Source organism: Physcomitrium patens, chromosome 17 (assembly GCF_059467195.1).
Source record: "Physcomitrium patens ecotype Gransden chromosome 17, ASM5946719v1, whole genome shotgun sequence".
Taxonomy (NCBI): Eukaryota; Viridiplantae; Streptophyta; class Bryopsida; order Funariales; family Funariaceae; genus Physcomitrium; species Physcomitrium patens.
Window position 1 is genome coordinate 9,936,017 of NC_143426.1, and position 22,754 is coordinate 9,958,770.

The 22,754-nt window shown below is 36.0% G+C and overlaps 2 protein-coding genes across 7 annotated transcripts; one reads left to right on the top strand and one right to left on the bottom strand.

Annotated features, from left to right (window-relative positions):
- Nucleotides 1-9,468: 9,468 nt before the first annotated feature.
- LOC112294418 (SPX domain-containing protein 3) lies at nt 9,469-13,148 on the top strand. Of its 2 annotated transcripts, XM_024544793.3 has the most exons (5): nt 9,469-10,325; nt 11,042-11,204; nt 11,539-11,781; nt 12,032-12,166; nt 12,667-13,148. In XM_024544793.3, exons 1-5 carry the CDS (start codon nt 9,777-9,779, stop codon nt 12,705-12,707), a joined length of 1,131 nt encoding a protein of 376 aa, XP_024400561.1. In that variant the 5' UTR covers nt 9,469-9,776; the 3' UTR covers nt 12,708-13,148. The 2 variants fall into 2 exon arrangements, with proteins under 2 accessions (XP_024400561.1, XP_024400560.1); XM_024544792.2 differs by lacking the exon at nt 12,667-13,148 and having other exon boundaries at nt 12,032-12,557.
- An 889-nt stretch (nt 13,149-14,037) lies between these two features.
- LOC112294417 (uncharacterized) lies at nt 14,038-17,292 on the bottom strand. 5 transcript variants are annotated; one of them, XM_024544788.3, is made up of 3 exons: nt 17,008-17,292; nt 16,628-16,726; nt 14,038-16,017 (listed from the first exon to the last, which is right to left on the bottom strand). In XM_024544788.3, exon 3 carries the CDS (start codon nt 15,917-15,919, stop codon nt 14,306-14,308), a length of 1,614 nt encoding a protein of 537 aa, XP_024400556.1. In that variant the 5' UTR covers nt 15,920-16,017; nt 16,628-16,726; nt 17,008-17,292; the 3' UTR covers nt 14,038-14,305. The 5 variants fall into 5 exon arrangements, with proteins under 5 accessions (XP_024400556.1, XP_024400557.1, XP_024400558.1 ...); XM_024544789.2 differs by having other exon boundaries at nt 14,038-16,020; nt 17,008-17,148; XM_024544790.3 differs by lacking the exon at nt 16,628-16,726 and having other exon boundaries at nt 17,008-17,228.
- Between the last annotated feature and the right edge of the window lie 5,462 nt (nt 17,293-22,754).

Sequence of the window (22,754 nt, forward strand, 5' to 3'; positions counted from 1 at the left end):
TCTCCGATCTTCCTCATTCTGGTCTTATGCAGGTCGGTCACCCTAGATTTTGAGAAGCCCAGGCCTATAGTTGGTACTAATGAGCAACACCATAGGTTACAAAGTATTTCTTCTTAACAACTTGGAGGGACTATTTTGATTTTAGGTAGCAGATGTTTCCATGCTCGAGCTACCCGATTTCATACCTAAGATCCTTGTTTAGTCTGATTCCGCTTTAAGGTGAAGTATTCCATGCTTGGGCTCCACTTGCTCCTGGAGTATGGCTAACTTTGAGTTAATCAATACCTTAGCATTGCTTGCAAATTAGATTGCCCAGGCTCAAGAGTTTTTATTATCCACTTGACCAAAAGTGCAGACACTACATCCTTTGGGTGAATTAAATTGTTGCCACCTTTCTTCTTTTCTTGACAGCACTGAAGTCAACCCACTCTGGTTCTTAACCTTTGCATAGACCCAAGAGTTACTATTGATTACAATTCCTCTCTCCCTCACATTCAATTTTGTAGTGCACCAATGAATGATGGATTTTGTTGAATGATAAAGTATTAATATCTAATGAGGAAAGAAAAAGCCCAAAAGGGGTACTCAAGAGCTTGTTAACTTTTATGTTTGCTATCCATGATATCTCTCTAGGGGGGTCTAAGATCTCATTGCTTGCATTTCCAATACCCATTGAACTTCACCTAGTTTAAAACTAGTCTAGATGCATGATAAAGTGTACCTAAGGTATATATGAGATTTCTTATTGATTCTTCCTCTCCTAGCAATGTCAAGGAGGTATTATTCACATATTGAACAATCACCTATTGTCTTCCATCTATGGGAAGATGTATACCTCTTACGTTGCCATTATCTATTTCTTCTACAATCATTGCATTCATTACTTCTGCTACAATAATAAAGAGATAAGAGGCAAGTGGGCACCCTTGTCTCACATTAATTTCAATTAGAAATTAAAAAGAGAATGTCCCATTAAGCTTCATACAAGCTAATGCATCTCTAAATAATAGCCATATCATTTACAAAAACTCTTGTAGAAAATCAAATCCTTGCATTACTTTGAACATAAAATCCCATTCAACTATATCACAAGCCTTGGAGAAGTCCAACTTGAAGAAAAAGAGAGATTGATCCAACTGCTCTACCTATGCTATAATTTCTTACATAAATATCAAATTATCTAAGATGAACCTTTGAGAAAGGAAGGCTCGTTGATTAGAATAAATGATATTCATAAAGACTAATTGAAGTCTTAGCTATAAGGTTGTAGCATAGGTTTTATAGTCCATATTGAGTAAGGTAATAGGCCTCTAATTTGTGAGGGTTCTTTTAATCCTCTTCTTATATAATAGAACAATTGTTTCTATTGTGACTCCTTGTGAGAGATAACCTAAGTTGATACTTAATAAGATCATCATAAAGTAATTTGATCTAATTAAGTTCTAAAATTGAGAATAGAATTCTAAAGCTATTCCGTCTAGTTTATTAGTCTTTTCTGGTGACATCTCACAAAGTGCCGCTATAAGTTCTCATAGTAAATAAGAGTTGATAATTTAACCTTCTATCTTGATATTAAGCAAACTGCTACAGTTTAGAGTACTTGGTTGCTTGCACCATGCAAAGTTCTAAACTATTGTTTGATTGTATATAGCTTGCAATAATATTCATAGCAGATATGAGACATTTCATTGTGGCTTGTGTATACTTGCCTGCTCAAGTCTTCCAATTCAGTGATAATGGAGATGGTATAGTGTTTCTAAGTTGCAATAAAAAAATCTTGCAAGCAACAATCATCAATCCTTATTCAGTGAAGATTACTTTTGGTGATTTGTTTGTCAACCTTTTTAGCTTCAAGATTTTTTAGTTAGCCAATATAAGAAAGAAATTCTGATTGCAATCTTGTGTTCCTTGATTGTTGTTGCAAAATAGACACCATATGTTCAAGCTAGGCTCATAGGTCTATCTCTTCTTATCTTTGTGCTATCGCCATTCAAATATAATAGATTTTATAAAACTTGACATAATGTCTAACTTTACCAAAGATTGGAAGGTGGTCATATTTTATCTATAAGCTATGAATTTGTAATTGGACTTTGGATGAAGCAAAAAATCTTACATTTATGATATACTTTGATGGGCACAATAGTTCATGCATGAGCTGTGTTCATTTTGAAATAGGTGGATGGTGAGAGTATGTGTAGTTATTAAAGATTTTATAATTTGTAGCATGACACTTCTAGCCTATGATTGGTTGGAAGGCATAAATCTAATATAGTCGCATCAACATTCTTATTTTACCTCAACTATAATTATTCCATCTATATTTTAATACATTGGAGGTCAAATAACCATCAAACACTTGTAACTTTAATTTCAATATCTTGAATAGTCTCCATTCTTGTTTAGGCAGTAGGAAGCATTTCTTCAATGATTTATCTACTATATTTTTTACAAAATTCTAATCACTTGCCATTTATCAATCACAATCTTTTGGTAATCTGTCTATTTGTTCTACCTACAGTTTGTAATAGTCAAAAGAAGAGTACAATGCATAAACATTCAAAACACATATATCTGGGTCTTGCATCTAGTAGAGTCATATCCACTAGGCGTGGCCCAATTGGGAATGTCCATAGTTTTGAACTAAGTAGGCAATGCAAGATGGAACCCACATACACATCTCTCTACTTCTTGCCCCGTCTTTCAATTGAGAATGGTTATAAGCAACCACCACTTTTTAATGGTAGAATATTGCTCTTGGCCATATTTGATTACTAAATAGGTAGAGTTTACACCCTTTCAATTTATATTCTTGGAAATAGAATATATCAATTTTTGGCAAGAGATCTCTAATATAGCTATCTATTACATCAATTTTTTAAGTAGCATTGATTCTTTGGATATTTTGGAATATGATTGTGAATTTCATCTAAGTATAGATAGAAGAAGTTTTGGATTTGTTAAGGAGGTGTCATGAACTACACTTAGGCTTGACTTTTGTTATTATTAAAGGCATGAAAAGTGATTTTTTTTAGATGTTTCCAAATATAGGTTGTATCAAGCAATGGTATGGTGAAAAATCCACATGTCAATTGATGATCTAACGATGGTGTTTGCTATCGTTGTCTCTAAAGCCGTTTGTGGAATAGAAGAGTGAAATGAGAATCCATTTTCCTGTTTACAAGTCTTAAGATCCTTAGAAATGTACTAGGTGAGTAGAAAGTATCTTTGGATCTCGTTTCCATGGCAAATTGGAGTTGAATAGGGCTATATCTTCTACCCAGTCTATTAGCTTTTTATTGATACATTTCTGTTCATTGCATGTCTATAAGTCTATAGGCATATGTATTGACCCATTGATATAAGGTGCAAAAAAAATTGATATATCTAGCATAAATAAGGAAAATGTTGTTGGACTAGTTAATGTGTATCTTGGTGTATCCATTGCTCTCAATGTAATTATTGTTAGACTAGGATTAGAATTAAAAAAAATTCTTGGTATGTTTATTGCTCTGACTTCTTGTTGTAACAAAATAGTACTAAATAAGAAGACATTACCTTCTCTCACATTCTAATTGTTCTTCGCTTCATAGAATTCATTCATGTCTCAAAAAATTGCTTGTATTTGGTAATGATTCCATGTTTCATCTTACTTCTTGTATTTTCTATTGGACTTCATCCAAGCTTGTTCCTCTTCCTAGACTCGGTTTGTTATTACATCCTTATGCTTCATGAAGAATTCTTTGTGGAAATTGGCCAAGTCGTAGAAAGTATCTTAAACTAGCAGACGAATCTGTATGCACAAATATGGGGATCTTTTGGCCTCCTTCTTGAATGCCAATCACATCTCTTTCTTGTAATATTGGTCATTGGTCGACACATGTTTGTGTTCTTTATAGTACACCTATTGTTGGTGAAGGAGATATTGTTGCTCCTTTACTATATGTCCCAACTATTATTTCAAGTTGTCTTTGTCTCTTTATTCCATATAATGTCTTATATTCTTTAACTAGGTGAATTATAGATAAGTGGTAAGGGCACCAAATTGGTAAGTTATTATAATTGATTTTAATGAATATCAAATCAAAGGTAACAAATTTGATAGCTCTAATAATTAAATCAAATGGCACATCAATTTTGAGTGCAATACAAAAAATTTGGTTAATACTCATAACATTGTCTTTGCGTTTCTCTAATACAGGTGCAAGTCTTTATGCCAAATCATAAACATTACTCATGAAGTCATCAAATACAGATTTTAAGATTATCAATATTAGCAACTTTATGCCCATAGATTTTGCTAGATTGAACTTTAAGATCTAAGGCTGTAGAATGCAAGTGCCTCATTGAAAGATGTGGAGAATATGCATCAATATTTTTTGGGTATCTACTTTTAACTTATTAATTATTTAAAAGAACTTGTGATGTAGATCTCTTCTCAATTTTAATTTCTCACATGTCTCCCTTATCAACGTGTCGATCCATTCTAGTAGGAGCTTTGAACCTTGTTTCTTGTTTATAAAATATGCTTTTATGACTCTTTTTTGGTAGTACTCCATTTTTGCTTTGATTTTAGTCTCATCTAACTTGACTTATACTATCCTATTGATCAATAAGAAGCCTTTATTACTACAAAATAAACCATTAAGGAGGTATTCACTCAATGTTGCACAAGTGGAATGTATATTTGTAAATTATTATGTTTGAATTGTCTTAGCCACTAATTTTGACTAAATTCTGTCTTTGCAAATTTTCTTCTCAACTTTCCTTCTTTCTCTCAAATGCTTAAGATGATATTAGAGCATGTATCATTTAAGACTTTAATGCTACAGTATATGATATTAGCAATGCCATCGTTGCCTACATACAACATGTATTAGATTAGACTAAAATACCATTGATTCCTTTAGTAGCTTCAATTGAACTGAATGCTTTATGACATACAATGAAATCTTAAATCTATCCCACCTTAAATAAATATCTTCTATGCTATTAATTGTGCTATTGAAGATATTTTTCAAACAAATCTTTCATGCCTACTTAAATTGGATAACAATTGCTCAGGAATGCAATGCATGGATTAACATTTGATCACAAGAATTTTTCATATTGATGTGAAGGAGCTCGTTGAAGCCTCGTTGTATCCACCCAATATTTTCTAAAAAGTATTTTTTTATAATATAATATTTTAGATAATATAAAATTATAATGTAAAAGATATTTATCCTACTATGTTTGAAAATCAAATAATATGAAATGACATGAAGTTATATTGGATACAAATCAAGACAATGATGATAAAAAAATAAAATAAAATAAAATAATACCAATTAAGAGCATTTGAAGAGATTTTTTGGTATATAATTTTGAATATACCTAATAAAGCAAATGTGCTGCCTTCTATTTACTTTAAAGTAATTTCAAAGGAAAAAAATAAAAATAAAAATAACAAAAGATTTTTATTTCATGCAAGTTAGAGGAAATGGCATATAAAGCTTTTGAGGAAGAATCACAAAAAAAAAAAAAAAAGGGCCTCTCAAGCATTTGATCACTACATTTAATCTTGGTTGTTACACATTTCATCAAGATCGCATGAAAGTGTAGAGGAGAGCATGGTCAGGAGATCGCTTGGGACCCTTGACTGTACAAAAGTAACATGGAGATGAATCAATACAAAAAAGAGGGTATTTAACACTTACAAAAGTTTGAAGTTTGTATCAGTTTTAAATCCATTTAAATCTAATTTTTAATCCATATTTACAAAATATCCATATTGGAGAAGAAATCAATGAGTAAAAAATTTTGAGTTATAAAAAATCTTCCTAAAGACAAATGTATCATATATATTTAATGCTATTATTTATGGTAACAAAATAAATAAATAAATAAATAAATAAATAAAGCCTTTGAAGCAAGAGTAGTGGTTGAAAATCAAAACAAGTTGTTTTTTTAAAATATCAAAGTTTAGTCAAAAAGTATTTTTACAAAACTTAACAATTTGTTTTTGAAGAAAGATGATCTATAAATCTTAAGACAAGATTAGGATAAGAAAGCCAAATAAAAGAAAAAAGAAATAAAAGAAATAAAAGAAGAGTTATATGTTATGCAATACATGATCAAACAACTTTTACTTAGTGGTGGTGGTAGTGGTAATAACAATGGTTATTAAAGGAATTTATGGAGTAGATTATAGAAAATTGAAGGATTTGGGATGGAGACGCAAGCCCCTCAATAAAGTCCAACTGATTTTCTTTTATAGTAGTCATGCTACTGCTCACGGATTATGGTGGCAAAGAAGGGCAATGATTGCAACAACAGCTACAACCTCCAAGAGGCAAAAATGGCTTCCTTTTTATTCTGTGGATGTAAAAATATTTTCCTTCTTCCCTCATATTTAGATCTTTGTGCATCTGGGTAGCTGCACTCTTGCCCTTGCTTTGGTGATGTGTTATATTGTGCTATGTTGTTGCGGTGCCGGCATTTTTTTTCTTCCATGTTGTTCTACTTATTAGTACTGTTGTGTGGCTTGCTTAAGGATATGCATAATGTTTTTGGAATAGTAATGGCAATACATAAATGTTCTCGATCAATATCATTAATTGGTGTTTATTAATATCAGTGATTGGTACTTTGGATTCTAACTAACTTTTATGTAAATCTATTTGCCTATTTAATTTGCATTTTTAAAGAATATTTAGTAGTGATATTATAAATTGATTAGAATACTTTATAATAGTACAAATATATTCATAGTCATTTACATGTGTGAAAAGAAGTGCAACTTCTCTCTTTATAATATCAACTACAAGATTCGTCCTTTTTATTTTTAAAAATTTATTATAGTACTTTAATTTTTTTATTTAACATATATGTATATTTATATTTCTAAAATATTACAATTTTTTTACAAAAATTAATTGGTTTAAAAATAATTATGGTTGTATAGATAATTTTAAAGATAAGTTATATACATATATCTAAACCAACTAATAATAATATTTTAATATTATTCTTGTCTAAATGTATATATAAATTTATAATTAATTTTTTAAGAATAAAATATTTTAATAATTATATATACACTCATATTAAATTTTGTATAATATAAGATATTTTTAATACAACTTATATATGCATCCATGTATAAACAAAGTCATAATATCAAAGCTTTGAAATCCTTTATTTTTGTTATAATTCACAACATTGTGATATTTATATATAATTTTTTTCCTTCTCATATTACTATCTAAGCTTAGAAATCACTAGATGCAAGTATAAATATTCGATATATGTATAATTCTAAATTTTAATAAAAAAATAAAATAATAGAGATTATAATATACATGTGTAAATTGCAAGCATTTTTATACAAAATTCAAGCTTTGAATTCATTTTGAATCTAAATATGTTTTAACTTAGATTCATCACCCTTATACCAAATACAAACAATTTTATTTTTTATTTTTTATTTTTTCATAGAATTCCAAACTTGCACAAATTTTGCACTTGAATAAATTTGCACTACAAAAACATTCATATTTTATATAATGGCTGCCAAAATTGAATATGAAATCAGCTTGATTAATTTCAATAAACAATATAAATAAATTGGATGCAACAAAAATAAAACCATAAATTGCACAAGATTACTATTACAATAAATCATACTTTTCATAATGATTGAAGTCTATTATATATAAGTATACATATTCTAGAAAAATTAAAATGAAGTTAGGTCCAAAACTTAGTTTTGCTCACACTAGCTGAAAAAAATTAAAAAATCTGTCTACTTGCCCTCAGTATCTATCACAATTCTAATACGTTTATTCATACTTCCATATGAGTTTTTACACTCATTGGGAGTAATTGAAGTTCAACAATTCTCAATATGCCCCTATAATTCTAATATTCTTTTGGAAAATATTTCATATTGGTTCAATCAATGTTTTATACTTGCCTATAAGTATTCAATCGAATCCAAGTCTAGAGATTGTATCAGCCACTTTCAAAGAGTAAATTCTTGCAAATTGAGCCAATGATGCACATTCTTAGACATATGTTTAGAGTCATTATCTTGTTAAAAAATCAAACTTGAAGGATTTAAATTGTATACATGCACTATATGAATCAATTTTTTGCTCCAAAATTTCTATGTACATGTATTGATTCATTTTTCCCTCAATCCTACACATCATACTTGGGCCATTTGGAGTCATGTAATCCCACATCATCACTCTTCTACCTCCAAACTTGATTGTTTTTTTTGTACCATTCCAACTTTTGTACTCTATCCATCACAAAACCAATACCAACTAGGACCATCAGAGCAAAAGCAGTTGACTTCTGTTTCATCAAAAAATATTACATGATCCAAATCATTAATAATCCAATGATAATGACGTTTACCAAATTTTAATCTTGCCTTAGTTTAACAAAGAGTGAGCTTTGGTTTCTTTTGCTTCACTTAGCATTTCAAACCCGCTTCATGAATCACTCTTTTCACAATATTATCACTCACACCAACACGAAACTTCTCTTTCAAGTAATTTCCAATTGTATGTGCAATTTCTTTGCCACTTCTAGTGATTTCTCTCACACAAGCCCTTTGGTGGCAAGCCAGAATGTACAGTATACAGATTGGCTTTCTTCTATTCTTAGTCCCACTCTCCCCCCCCCCCCCAACTCGCACTATTTAGTTCCTTCCTTGCACGAATCTGGGGGCAGGGCGGGGGGGGGGGCAGGGCCAAGTCGGGGGAGCGAATAGGGATTCGGATAATGAGATATTCGGCGGGTTTGCGTAGCGCTATCAGCATGACGAGGAGAGTTCAAGCGCAGGGACGCGGTGGCCTTTAAGCCCCGGTGAGAGGACATCCCACGCCCCCGCGGGTTTTATTCCTCGCCTGTCTATTCCATTCTGCGCCGTGGGGCCCTCCCTCATGGTCTCTCCCTTCTCCTTTTTAAAAAATATTTATGACAGTAGTTTATTTGTGGATGGATTTTTGCTCCCACCTCCGTGACCACGTTTTGTTTCGGGGTTGGAGTCCCACCTGACATCAAGGTTGGGGGTGTCGCCGGAATAGCTGTGCTGCGGCTGACGGGGTAAGGTGGATCGAAGCGGAGATGATGATGCCCATGGTGATGGTGAGAGAACGAGCCAGATCTTGCGTGTCTGCTGCAGAAAGGAACGGATTGTGACGTGGAGTTGCGAGGTGGGGATCGTCGGAGACGGGTGGTCCCCGTATACCCCCATTAGTTTTCAAGCGTGAGCAACGCATTGCCCCTCGGCAACCGCCTCCCGCAAGGAACGTTATGACGTCCGCTCCACGTGGAAATCCTCTCCGCATCTCCGACTCCGCTTTGTACCAAATTCCAATCAATCTTTGCAGTTTCGAGGAAGCTCTTTCGTGGTGTAATGCCATTTTAATGGTGTGAATATATATAGTGTAAAGGAGGGTAGCTGGCAGATGCACAGAAATTCAACTACAGGATTATCCGAGGATATTCCACCCAGCCATCGCTGGCTAAGGTTGTCTGCTCGGAGAAATACATTGGAGTTGGAGTGAGAGCGCCATTGTCACCCAATTGCAATAGTTGTGTGTGGAGTCTGGAGAGAAGGAGAGATTGCTGGTTTTGGGTTCACGACCAACAGGGTACACATGGTGATTCTGAACGGGAAATTCTATACTATGGATCGAGAGTGTTCAGGGTAGGTTTTGGAGGCAGTTTTGGCGAGAGCCTGGATCTGGAGGCGTGAGTGTGAGGGGGGAGGGGGGAAGATGAAGTATGGGAAACAGTTGCATGTGTTGGCGGAACAGATGCCGGTGGAGTACCGGGATAAGTTTCTGTCCTACAAGCAGTTGAAGAAGGTAATCAATAATATTCTGCAGCACAACTCCTTGCCCGCTGCAGCCTTTGTGGATGCGGAGGTGGAGGTGGGGGCGACGGGGGTGGTGGTTGCGGTGGAGGAGGAAGCCCTCGAGCCCGCAGCGAAGCGGGCGAGAGGGGAGGAGAGGATGGGTGGTGTGATGGGTGGAGTCTCAGAGGAACGGGTGGTCGAGGAGAAAGGTGGTGTGGCAATAACTGTTGGGACAAAGAGGAAAGCCGGAGAAGAAACAGAGGTCGCAGCAGCTGGTTTTAATCGTAACGTGGAGGCAAATATCGTGAGTTCGCCCGTGCAGAGGGAGGCTGTCCTCAGTAAGCAATGCTCGGTCGAGAAGGAGCTCACGATAGAAGAGGAGGATTTCTTGCGGCTCCTGAATGTTGAGCTCGAGAAGTTCAACCATTTCTTCACGGAACAGGAAGAAATCTATGTTATTCGCTTACAGGTACGCAAAAATTATCTTTCAACCTGAGCTGTTTTCATCCTCACAATAATGCGCAGTTGTATAGATTTAGTCGGCTTAGTGTGCACATGGATAACTTTTTATCGCTGAAATAATTAAGCAATCGATTAGGGTCCTTCACATATAATTTTTTTTCCCGTCGCTGTGTACATTCTGACCTCTCTGGATCTGCTTTCAAGACCGCTGAAGAACGCGTGTACCAAGTTACAATCTGTGAATGCAAACACCTAGGCAGGTGATATTGAATGGTTACTAAGCTGAGATTTAGAACTAAGAAATTGAGCCACAACACCCTCTTGCCCTTCTGGTCTGGGGAAAATAATTTTTTACACGAAGAATACCTTAGTGAAGCTAGAGTTCTGAACATGATGTAGGAACTGCTGTGGAGATTGAAGATATGTTTGAGTTGAAAGTCTCCATTGTAAAACCCTTGCTACGATTTTTGGAAATGTTTTTCGGGTGTTGGCACTCAGGCCCAAAGTAGTTCAGATTAATTGGGCTTTCATACATTCATCCTGGAGAGCCTGTGGAAATAGTTTTCGGGACGGATTTGTACAATGTTACCATGTGTTAGATCTTTGCTTTCAATACGTGTTACGATATTGAAGTCTCGATCGGTGAAAGACGCTGGTTGCGAATCGCATACTCCTTGCCGTACTATTCATTTCAATAATTGTTACCTTGGTTTTGCGATGCAGGAGCTAAAGCAAAAGCTGGAGAGGCTTCGACAAAAACATGGCGCAGGCGTGATGGAAAATCAGGGTTACTTTAACGATGACCTTCTGTCAATCCGGACAGGTCTCGTTACTCTGCATGGAGAACTCGTTCTTATGGAGAGTTACAGCTCCCTAAACTACACCGGTTAGTCTCTCTGACTTCCTTTTACGGCTTTAGACAACACCATGAAGTCGTGTTCGCTATGCACTTAACTCGTTGGTTTATACAGCTTTATGAATATTCCTATGGGTTGATTGATCGTTAACAATTTTTTATTCATTGTTTCCTCTTCTTCTGCTTCTTCTTCACCCAAGAATCTCCAATCTCGAATAATTGAGTTTCCTTGAATTTCAGAAGTCTGGAATTTAATGCTGTTAAATGGGCGCCTTGGATCTTTTAAGAACGTAGGGGAGAATAAGAACCGATGATGTCTTTAATGATTCCGCATCAGTTTTACTCACTCTGCCATAAATTCCAGGATTGGTGAAGATTTTGAAGAAACATGACAAGCGCACAGGAGCTGTGCTTCGTCTGCCCTTCATTAAGCGGGTGCTTCTGCAGCCATTCTTCTCCACTGAGCTGCTGACTCAGCTCGTTAAAGGATGTGAAAAGCTTTTGTTGACATTGCCTTCTCCGCCTATGGAGCAGAGCATCAACATTGAATTAATTGGTAGAGCCGGAGACTCTCAGAGTGAGCCACGACAGCCCTCATATCAAACAGGTAACATTAGATAATTTACGAGTAGTCCTATTTCTCGCACAAATCTTTTTCAGAAAAATGTCTTTTCAGTACGCAGTTCTAATTTTATAATTTAAACTAATAAGTTAATGAGTTTATTTACATTCTTCCACCGAGCGTTTGATGTTTATATAGCAGTACTTGAAGAATCTCTATTTACAGCTTGGCTGTTTTACAGTTATCTGTGGCACGAATGCCTTCACTTGATTCTCAATAATCTTGTCGCCTGCAGGTCATACCGCTGAGGGAATATTAAAAAGCGCCGTGGCTGCTTTACGCACTATTCAGGAGATACGGAAGGGAAGTTCAACTGTCAGTGCCCTGTCTCTGCCACCTTGCAATCTGAACGGAAACGATGAACGATATGGTACGATATTCAACGAGGGTCTTCTGAGACCCTGGGGTAGCAAATTATCTGAACACTCAAAGAAACAGAAATCTGAGGGCATGGCGTGTGCTAGCTGACAGGCAGGGGCACTTAGTGATCTTAAAGAACTTAACCCTTCAATGCCTGAGCTGTCCTCTCAGGTCACTCATTGTGGTATCTGCTTCAGACCTTGAGGCATTGAAGGGTTAGGGAGGGCAGTCATTATTTGCACATAGCTTTGAAGCTCCTAGATGTTGTATGGAGCACAATGATTCATTACTGCCTGCATTTCCTAGTGGCATTTTCTTGTGTTTGTTGAAATGAATTCAGCAGAGTATGTTGGGGCTTGGTTTACCCATTTCTGTGAATGAGAAGAATTATCGTTTTGAAACGTTGCAGTGATTTCTTATCGGTGATATGACTAGTGCTTGCATTAGATTGAGGTTTCTTTGATATTTTCAGCGGAATCTTCATTGCTATAATATGTCCATGGTGTTCAGCTGAAGGACGAAGGTCTTCTCCTGTGGCTGGTATCGTCTAGGGTCCAGTACCTTCAGGCTGCGCAATGGGTAACAGTGACGTAGTTGGGGATGAAGTGAAGTGCGGCTGGACATTTCGCAACATTGGGGGGTTGGACATTTGACTGAAGACCCTTTTGTTGCTCTCTTCTGTAGGAGATTGAATCCCGCCGAAGTCTAGTTTTCCTCTACAACAATACCAGTTCTCGACAAATACATTTGTCTTGATTGTGGTATATGACTTCTATCTGAAACTGTGGTGTAGTATGATTCCTAACATAGCAAATAAATACATGAGATTATAAAATATGTGAGCAATATTGTCTATCGTTCGTGCAAATTCATGTGGGTGCAAATCGTATTACTAGTTTTTTAAATTGGCAAAAACATGATCAACTTGTTGAATTGCCAGTGTACCTCTATATAGTTATCAATGAGAATTTTCCTCTATAATAACATGTAAAGATGTCTGAGTGTTAGTGTTAACCATGTCAGTTGGAATATGTGCACGTCTTGAATCATTTATAGCACCTATATTAACCGTAGCATTTTTCTGTAAGTATTTACTTGTTTCAAGTGTGTTATGATTCACATTTCAGAGTTGACCTTATAATTGCTATTAATGCAATCAGCTATTTATATCAATAATTCCACTGGGTTGTTAAGGTTCAACATTGGCTGAAATTTACCCCCCAAAATTTTCTTTACAATTTCTTGCACTCGCTTCTAGTAAGAAATATGTAAAGCGATTCAGATACGTAACGCATTATCCTTTGCTTCTCATCACATCAAACTTCTCTACAAAATTATTATCAGTTTTTTTTAAAAAATAAATAACCCAAGTTTTCGTGACTAAATTAGCTTACTAAAGCACAAAACAAATTTTTTTAAAAATGAGATGTAATCTCAAATACTAATTGATATGAATTTTTTGCATCAAAAGTTTGAACTTTTGGGCTTTTGACACCTCCAATTGAAGGAAAAACACGTGAATGCATGAGCCTGATCATTGAAGCAGTGACTGGGATGCTTTGAAGTGATGAGTAAAAAAATGTGAAGCGCCCCGAGTCTTCTGGGTGTCAGCATCTGCCTATTCCATAACCACTCCTGCTTTTAGTATACACACAATCTTTACAGTAATTGAGGCTTATCCTAATCGACTTGCCAATGACTTGCCTTCCGCTACTCATCGAAACAGCAAGCATCAATGAACAATCGTACTGCCAAATCTCATTCAGGGCGAGGTGGCTTGTGATCCTTGAGTGTGGTGCCGACTCTCTGCTTATCACCCTTACGGATAAGAAAATCAGTTACTAGAAAAAAGATTCGAGTACAGGGTTGTAGCACAGCGAGTTTCATATGCCGTTCGCAATTCCAGAGCTCATATTTACAAACTTAGTGTAAATGAACATAAAGCACATCATATAATGTACAGAAGCCTTGAGGAGAAAAAAACTGAATCAAGCATTTACGACCTGATACTAACCTTGTTCCCCTTTGACCACTACATCAATTCTAGTCGGTGTGTTCTAAAAAATTCTTTTATAAATAAAAAAAAAGAAAAGAAAAAAGGGACAAAATAAATCAAGCAAGTAAGAAGAAGCAGAAGAATAGAGGTTCCCTAAGGGTCTGCATCCCAACGAAGCTCCACCATTAAATTGTTAAACTCCTGGATTTGGTGATCTTCAGATTTGCAAATTTTTGGAAGTTCACGCCATTCACCAGCAGAAAGGTCATAGAGCCATCCAACCTCGTCATAACCAGCTTTGATCCACTCGTCATTGAACGCGATAACCAATAACAAGCCCTTGCATGCATAAAGCCTCATCTGGTACTTTTCCCCGTCAGGATGGACTACAAAAGGGTCGCAATTGATACTCCTTTGCCTAACCCACTTCGGGTTGGCTATTTGAGCTTGGTACTCTGTAATACAGTATCGATACTTCGTCAAAGGTTCTCCTGGATCACCTCCATCAGACACCTCCAAACGAACTTTCTCCTCATGTAGCACAAATAACCGATCCTTCACAAGTGCACCAGTGCAAACAACCATTGCTTGCCGTTCCGGATAGCTCTCATCATTCAGTTCGTTCAGTTTCTCCTCGGCATAGTTATACACACAGGGACCGACGTAATCTAGGTCAGCAAAATATTCGTCCGGGAAATCTGGGTCCTGATAGCTCTCTAGATCCCAGCTGTACTTGATACCGAAAAATTGGTCAGAAGGATGCGGCTCCTCCCTCCAATGCAAGCTAATCCATTCATCTCTCTCAGAATCAAATACTTCTGCTATTACACCTTTACGCAATAAACATGAAACCAATATCACTTTATAATATCCTGTAATACTGTTCGTAACTATCTGCATCATCTGCAATTGGTGGGTTTTTAGACCAGTTAAACGAAGCACTTTCATAGCTTTGGTTAATGGATTAACCACAACAATTTCCAGGGGCTTCTTCTTGGTTGCTTTCCACGCAGACGCAAAGACCACCAACCCTCCGTCTGCAGCACTCATTGTCTTGAAGGGTTCCGTATCATCCCCTAAAATCAGCTCATAAACATGCCATCGGTTGGAATACATATCATACAACTTTATCCAGAACCTCCCGTAATCATCAATATTTTCCTCCAATAGTGCAAAGATCTTTCTATTAACCTCAGCACATGTTGCCTTGAAATGTGACTTTTCATTCAAGCTCCGATCCCACTGTTTCGAAAGACATCTCAAACGCTGGATGTTAGGCAATGGCAGCCTAGCAAAGGTCAACTCCAAGAGTTCTTCAGGTAGGCGACTCCACACAGCAGGATCCAACATTGCAGGATGCTGTGGGCATACGTGTCCACAAGGGCTTTCTGTCTCCACTACCCTTCTTTTCAACTCTCTGGTGATAGAACCCACTACACTAGTGCTGGAAGAGCATTCGGCGTTTTCTGGGGTTTCAAGGTAGGGAGCTGCGTATTCAATTATGCTTCGCATTCCCGGAGCTTCTCGAGTGCCTGATATAAGTTCATCTAACCTGTCTCTCAAGATGCTTGCGAGCTGAAGGAAGCTTGGCCATTCTTTTGTTCCTTCAAAACATTTTGAGTCACCAGTTGCATTCTTGTCTGCCATCTCCAACGTTATATGTAGTAACTTACACCGACTATCTAATGTAGAGGACAGTGATCTATCCTCACCAGCACAAACTTCGTTTGCGCATCGCCTTGTTGTTAACGTGGATGTAGTAAGCATCCATGGCCCAAAAAGGTCTGTGATTTTCGCATCAATTGAAGACAAGGAGCTTTCGTAGTACAACTGAATGTTGTATGAGAAGCTGGGAATCTCAGAAACTGCTACAAACAGAAAAGCATGTTTAGTGCGAGACAAGCTAGCACCTTTACTTCAACGAGAATGTGTGAGATACATTCATGGGCAGCTCAATATTTCAAATCAGCCCTGAGTTAGGCAGATGGGTTAACACGCCAAAAGTATCACTGTCTCTCACATGGCACACCTTCACAAAGTGGCAATCTGGTGTCTAAGAAGACAGAGTATCATTTCTAAACGAACCACAATAGCTTAAAGAGTGCGTACAATGCGCTGTTGTAGGATGCACTGCAATAGACATAAGGTCACACATATCCTAAGCTCGAAGTCAATGTAGACTTCAATTCTGAAGAAGAGCATATGAACACCTTTCACAGTACGCATAATTACTATCTTTTCACAACCTAATGACCCAGACAATTGTGAATGTCTGTTGCTTGCAGCTATAAGGGCACTAGCGATGGAGTTTTTGGCAAGAGCGATCTCCTGCTTTATCTGTCAAATTTCTGTTTGTTGCACAACAGAGTGGGTGACTTCATAGGATATATACGGAATCTCACTGAGCTACACACCCCTCTCGAGAATTCCAACATCATTTCTACGACAAGGATAAGTCACTTTCTACAGGCGTACCTGAATCACCCAAAAAGCCGTCGTCGAGCTCGGCTAGAATCTCCGCTAATGCATCCCAAGCACTGTCTAATGAATCCCGTTACTTTCATAAAATTCGAACTGGACACACAACCCAATGTTAACCGACTATCCAAGTGCGGCTATACATATATGAATAGAGATGACGGATCTTAACACGTTGAAGCATCTAAACCCTACAATCAAACCGAGCGTATGTTTACTTTGATACATTCTACTGGCTGCTGAAATATCAGGCCTACGCAGTGTGTCTGTAGTGAAGCACCCTTCTCCGTAAAGAGAAACTTGAGATCATATAAACCGCGAGGGAAACTCCTCTCAAAACTAGAATGACCACAAGCAAAAGACACAAAAACCCTCACCATGCTACAAAATTGCGCTCTTCCTAACCTCCGCTCGTCAGCTTGTACTCCGCGCCACACCCCGCGACAGCAGCTACTACAAGCGGCCTTCATGCGACTCAAAAGACTAAAGCAAAGTTGAATTACAATCACCAAGGTGCCTAGAATAGCTTGTTGTCAAGTGAATGCCTGTATACACAATCTCTCGCAAGAGCTCGACCCCATGAAAGGACTCTTGCTCCCAAAACGAGAATAGAAGCCTAGAATGTAGACATGACAGTGCTGTAGTATATAATGTTCCGTGTAGCTTCATTAATGAATTCTCTTTTGATTTGGCGCCATTAATTTCTGTGGTCAAGTGCCTATTAATGGAGCAAGCTGTTCCCCCATCATGGTGGAGGGGCCACCGAGGCAATGTCCCATTCTCGGCGAGTCGTCCTCTCAAATGAATGTGATTGACGATACTGCTCATCCAATACAGTGCCAGTGTCCTCCCCAGGAAAAATTCCTCACTGCGACCCTACTTGACATGACACCACCGTCCAAATTCGGTCATTCCCTTGGAGGTAATTGGGTTCCGGCTTGATGCAGGTTCTTGTCGACCTCACGCAGTATTTTCATGTTCTAATTCACGAGACACAACTTCTTGTGTTGATTTCTAAAGCATCAAGGCACTGTAAGAACTCTGGTTGAAGAGGAATGACAGTTTCGGCGAGCAGTAAGTGGGGAGTGATGTTGGAGGACCCCGTCTTCATATTAGGGTCTGTCATTCACGAAGCTTAAAATAACAAAATTGGGCAGTAGACATGAGAAATCTGACATTCCACATCACACTTGTTCGTTCGACTGGTGACAAGAGTTCCAGGACGTAATATATATATATATATATATATATATTTAGTCAAGTAATGACACTGCATAGGAGATGATCAGCTCGTCCTTCGAATTCGTAATCACCTGAAGAATAAGGGAAAATTCTACGCAGTGTGCGATACAGGTTGATGCAGCAACAACCTGCTCCAGAACCCATATCTCCAAAAACCTGAAACCATAGTGGAATACAAGCAGAGTGACCGATTCCACTGCACCACTCACCCAAAAACAGACGAAGCTGGGTATTGAAACATGATTCTTCGAGGAGAAAACGCAGTTCATAAAACAATGGAATGAATATTGTTTTTGAAGTAGAAAAGTAATGCCTCATGTTTGTGTTTGTGGAGTGAACGATAAAATGAATGGAATTTAGATGAACTGTGTTTCTTTGCTCTACAACATAACTAACAATTTTTTATAGTGATAAATGTTTAGGATTATAAAAGATATGTATATTTTAGTAAATATCATAAAAATCAATATTACATATTGTACATGTAATATAATTATATAATTAATGTCTATTTTTAATATTAATTTTTTTTATATAATGTTTTCTATTAACTAATCTCCAAATACTGATAAATTTTAATAAATTTTAATAATTAATCAATTGTTTTTGAAACCGACACTACTAAATGGTGCATAATCAATGATCTCTATTTTTTAAAATAATTAATGGATTTTCATCACTTTATATTAATTAAAAAAGATATTTAATAGAGATCATATAGCTATAGATAATTAAGTAAGGCCATATGGCTATATATAATTGGATGAAGTAAGACCAAGTTTTTTTAGATCTATGACTTAGAGATAGAATCTCCAATAAAAAATAAATTAAGTCACTCATTACTAGAAAGTTGAGTCCCTTATAGAATATAAATTGAATTATATACTTAGTTAAATTTTAATTTTTGTATAAGAATAATACTATTGGATCCATAATAGACCTTGTTAATTACTTTGGCAAAAATAAAAAGTTTTATAGACAAGATTTTTTTTTGTAAGCCCACTCTATCAATACATTGATTTAGTAAGATAAATTCTATGACAAATTGAGATTTAACCTTGATAAAAATAACTACAAAAAATCAAAAGAAGTTGTCAAAGAAGTGGCAAATCCTAAAGAAGTTGAACTTGCTTTTAAGGTTGCTAAATCTAATAATATTGCTGCAACGACCTTGACCATCCAAACTCAAGTTGTTGTAGCTTGCAACAAGCAAGCTGACCTACCATTTAAAAATGTTTTGAGGTATTTATGCATTAAGACTACGCCCATTTTAAATGCTATAATGAAGAAAAAAAATTACTTATTTATTTTGTATTTTTTTTCCTACCATTGTCTATTTTGAAATAGATGTATTGGATGTTCAAACTTTTAAGGAACAATTGAATAGTGAAATTCTAAAAAATATTCTTTTGTGCAAGTCCAACTTTAAAAATATAAGAATGAAAGAGAGTCAAAAGGTAGAAGATTATTATTCTATTGACAATTAAGAATTTCAACTTAAAATCTTGAATAGTGCCATTTCTAAAGGAAAATTGATGCACATTGTGCTAAAGAAGCTTTCTTTAAATTTCCAAAGATTTGTCTCTATACTTAATTAAGATATGATATTAATCCTATTATAATAACAAAAGAAGCTATGATATTGAAACATTTTAGTCAATTGATTTGATAAGGCTTTGATTGTAATCCTACAAGATCATCTATGTTCCTTGGATTTTCTCTCAAATAAGATTATAAAGCTTCTTTTGAATGTATATATAATGTCTTTGGCAATCCAAGAACTCCACTTCAACATTGTTTTGCTTGTGTTTGTACTAAATTTTTCTTTTATAATTTCTATAGAAAGAATAATTAAATGTCTCTTAATTAGGACTTGAAGAAATTTAAAGAGAATACTACAAACATGTGGATTAAAGCTCCTATAATATAATGTGCAACTCGGCCTTAAATTTATATTGTTAAAATAACCAAAGAGGAACTTACTAAAGAAGAATTTGATGAGATGCACAATATTGATCAATCTTAGGATATTAATGTAGACCAAGTCAATCTTATTAAAATCAATCTAACTAACCACTTTAATATAAAAAAAAACTAATTTGTAGATTTTATAGCTAATATATATGTTATTAAAAATAATATATGTCTTTTTTGGTTTATATCTAATTTATCTATTAATTGCTCTATTGTAATCACTATTGGCAAGCAATTTGTCTTTATTTGGAGGAATAAAAGTATTAATAAAATTTTATATGTACTTGGTGTAAGAAAAAATTTCATGTCACTTGTAAAACTTTTGCCACGGCCATAATCATGTAAGCTAATAATTACATATAGAAATAGGTAGAAGTAAGTAAAAGTAGGTAAAAGTAAGTTAATTCTATAATATTTAATATGAAAGCTTCCTAGAAACTTCCTAGATGCTACTTGGACTTCATAGGTGTCTTTAATTGACTTTTTGGATTAGAAACGTGGTCAACAAGTAGGCCATGTGCCACACATGTTGTTAGCTTGAAGATCAAGCTAACTATGTGGCCCACACATAGAAAAACTTGCCTTGTAAGTCAAGGCATGTGCCCTACAAAGTCAACACATATTGGAGGTCCTATAGAACGTCGCCACGTAGCTCTTAGTTAGATAATATATATAGAGACAAGAGTGAAGGCTTCTTCACTCTTGTCAACTCTTTTCTTGCTTCTAGTCTAGTTTCAAGGGTCTCTAGTTTTCTTGTCTTTTGGCAATAGCCATTCCAATTCCTCTTTCAATATATATATTTATTTATATATATTTTGTTACCTCTCTTTGAGTGAAGGCTCACTTGTCTGAATTATTTTTTTCATCGAGTTCTTGTCCTTCATAGATTGACAAGAGTACACCTACAATATCAGAGCTTTGTCTAATCTTGATTAAGAGTGGATTACTCCTTTTTCTTGATAAGATATAAGCGTATTAGAAGTTGCAGATTACCCTCTTCTAAACTGATATTGTCCTTAGTATTTTCTTTGTCTGCAAGTCTTCTTTTCTAGTTGTCATGAGCGATTTAGACATCTTCTCTCTTCTAAGTGTTATCATGGCAGAACTTCTTGAAATGAAGAGTGCAATGGCACAAATGCAAGAGCAATTGAGAGAGTTAATGCTTACAATGCATCAACTTAATTTACCCCCACAAGGAGCAACAAGATTGGCAGGAAGTGAAGATATAGAAATGGTTGGAACTGCTTCAACATCTGCACCAAACCATGTCCTTTCTCCTATGGTAGAACGCCCTTCAAATGTTAGAGAACCAAGAATTGTCCTACCCGAGAAGTTTGATGGCACCAGATCAAAGTTTCGAGGATTTATCAATCAAGTGCAACTTGTGATTGAACTTCAACCCCAAAGCTATCCAACTCCAGGATCACAAGTTAGATTCATTGGTACGCTTCTTTCATGCTCGGCACTATCGTGGTTTTCATCTTTTCTTGAACGATGAGATCCAATATTGAATAATCTAGAGGCTTTTTTGGCGGAGTTTTGATCCATGTATGGAGAACATGATGCAATTCGTGTTGCACCAATAAGATCCGTATTTTACGACAAGACAATCGATCAGTAACGTTATATGCTTTACAATTTTGACAACTTGAAACTGATATCAAGTGGGATGATGCTGCACTTATTAGCCAATTTCTCTATGGATTACAATATGAGGTAAAAAAATTAATGCTCAACTTACCTGATCCTCAAACATTGAGTCAAGCAATTGACTTTGCTGTGAAGTGCGACAATCGCCTTTTTGAATTCCGATCTGAGAACCGTACAAGTGGACCTCAACTTTACTATAATTCAATGGCAACACCAACACCTCTTCAACACATACATTCGGAAGTAGAGGATATGCAAATTGATGCAGTACGTTTCAAACCTCTTACTGAGCAAGAAAAGATTCATCGTCGTCAAGAAGGATTATGTTTATATTATGGAGAACCAAAGCACACTGCTCAATATTGTCCAAAGAAATGACGCAATCACAAAATGAGGAGTATGGCTGTGAAAGAAGATAATATGTCGGAAAACGAGTTTGTCCAGCTATAATAGGGACCGTGCGGTTGGAACCTTGCATAACTTCTAGTAAAGGTCCTATTCTCTTCTTAGAGCCCTCTCCTTGTTTTACATTAAATGTTATTTTAGGACCTAAACATTACAAAGTTTCAGCCTTGTTAGATTCAGGAGCCTCAGCGTGTTTTTTAGATGAAGAATTTACTAAAAGACATAGCATATCTTTAGTAAAGAAAACTAAACCTGTTCATGTAGAAGTCATAGATGGTCGTCCATTGTCTTCTGGAGATATTACTCACGAAACCCTTCCTATAGAAGTAATAATCAATGGTCATAATAGTTTTGTAGTATTTAATATCATTAGATCTCCCTCTAATCCAGTCATTTTAGGTTTATCGTGGTTAGAAAAATACAACCCTCAAATAGATTGGATTTCTCGAACTCTTACTTTCTCTAAAAGTATAATTAACAGTGTAGTTAATCAAGTAGAGAGTCATAAGTTCAGTTCAATTAAACCTGTATTTATAGGTGCAAAAGCTTTCTTGCATGCTGCTATGAAAGAATCACCATATATTATTTATCCTACATCGGTTTCTACTGGTGAAAAGACTTCAAGTGGCATTCCAAGCCAATATCAAGAATTTCAAGATGTATTTGAAAAAAAGAATGCGGATATACTTCCGGAACATCGTCCCTATGATTGCTCAATTGACCTTCAAGAAGGAGCACAACCGCCATTCGGACCAATCTATAGTTTATCACAAAATGAGTTGGCTGAATTCAAGGAGTATATTGAAGAAAATCTAGCCAAGAATTTCATACGCCATTTTAAATCTCCGGCAGG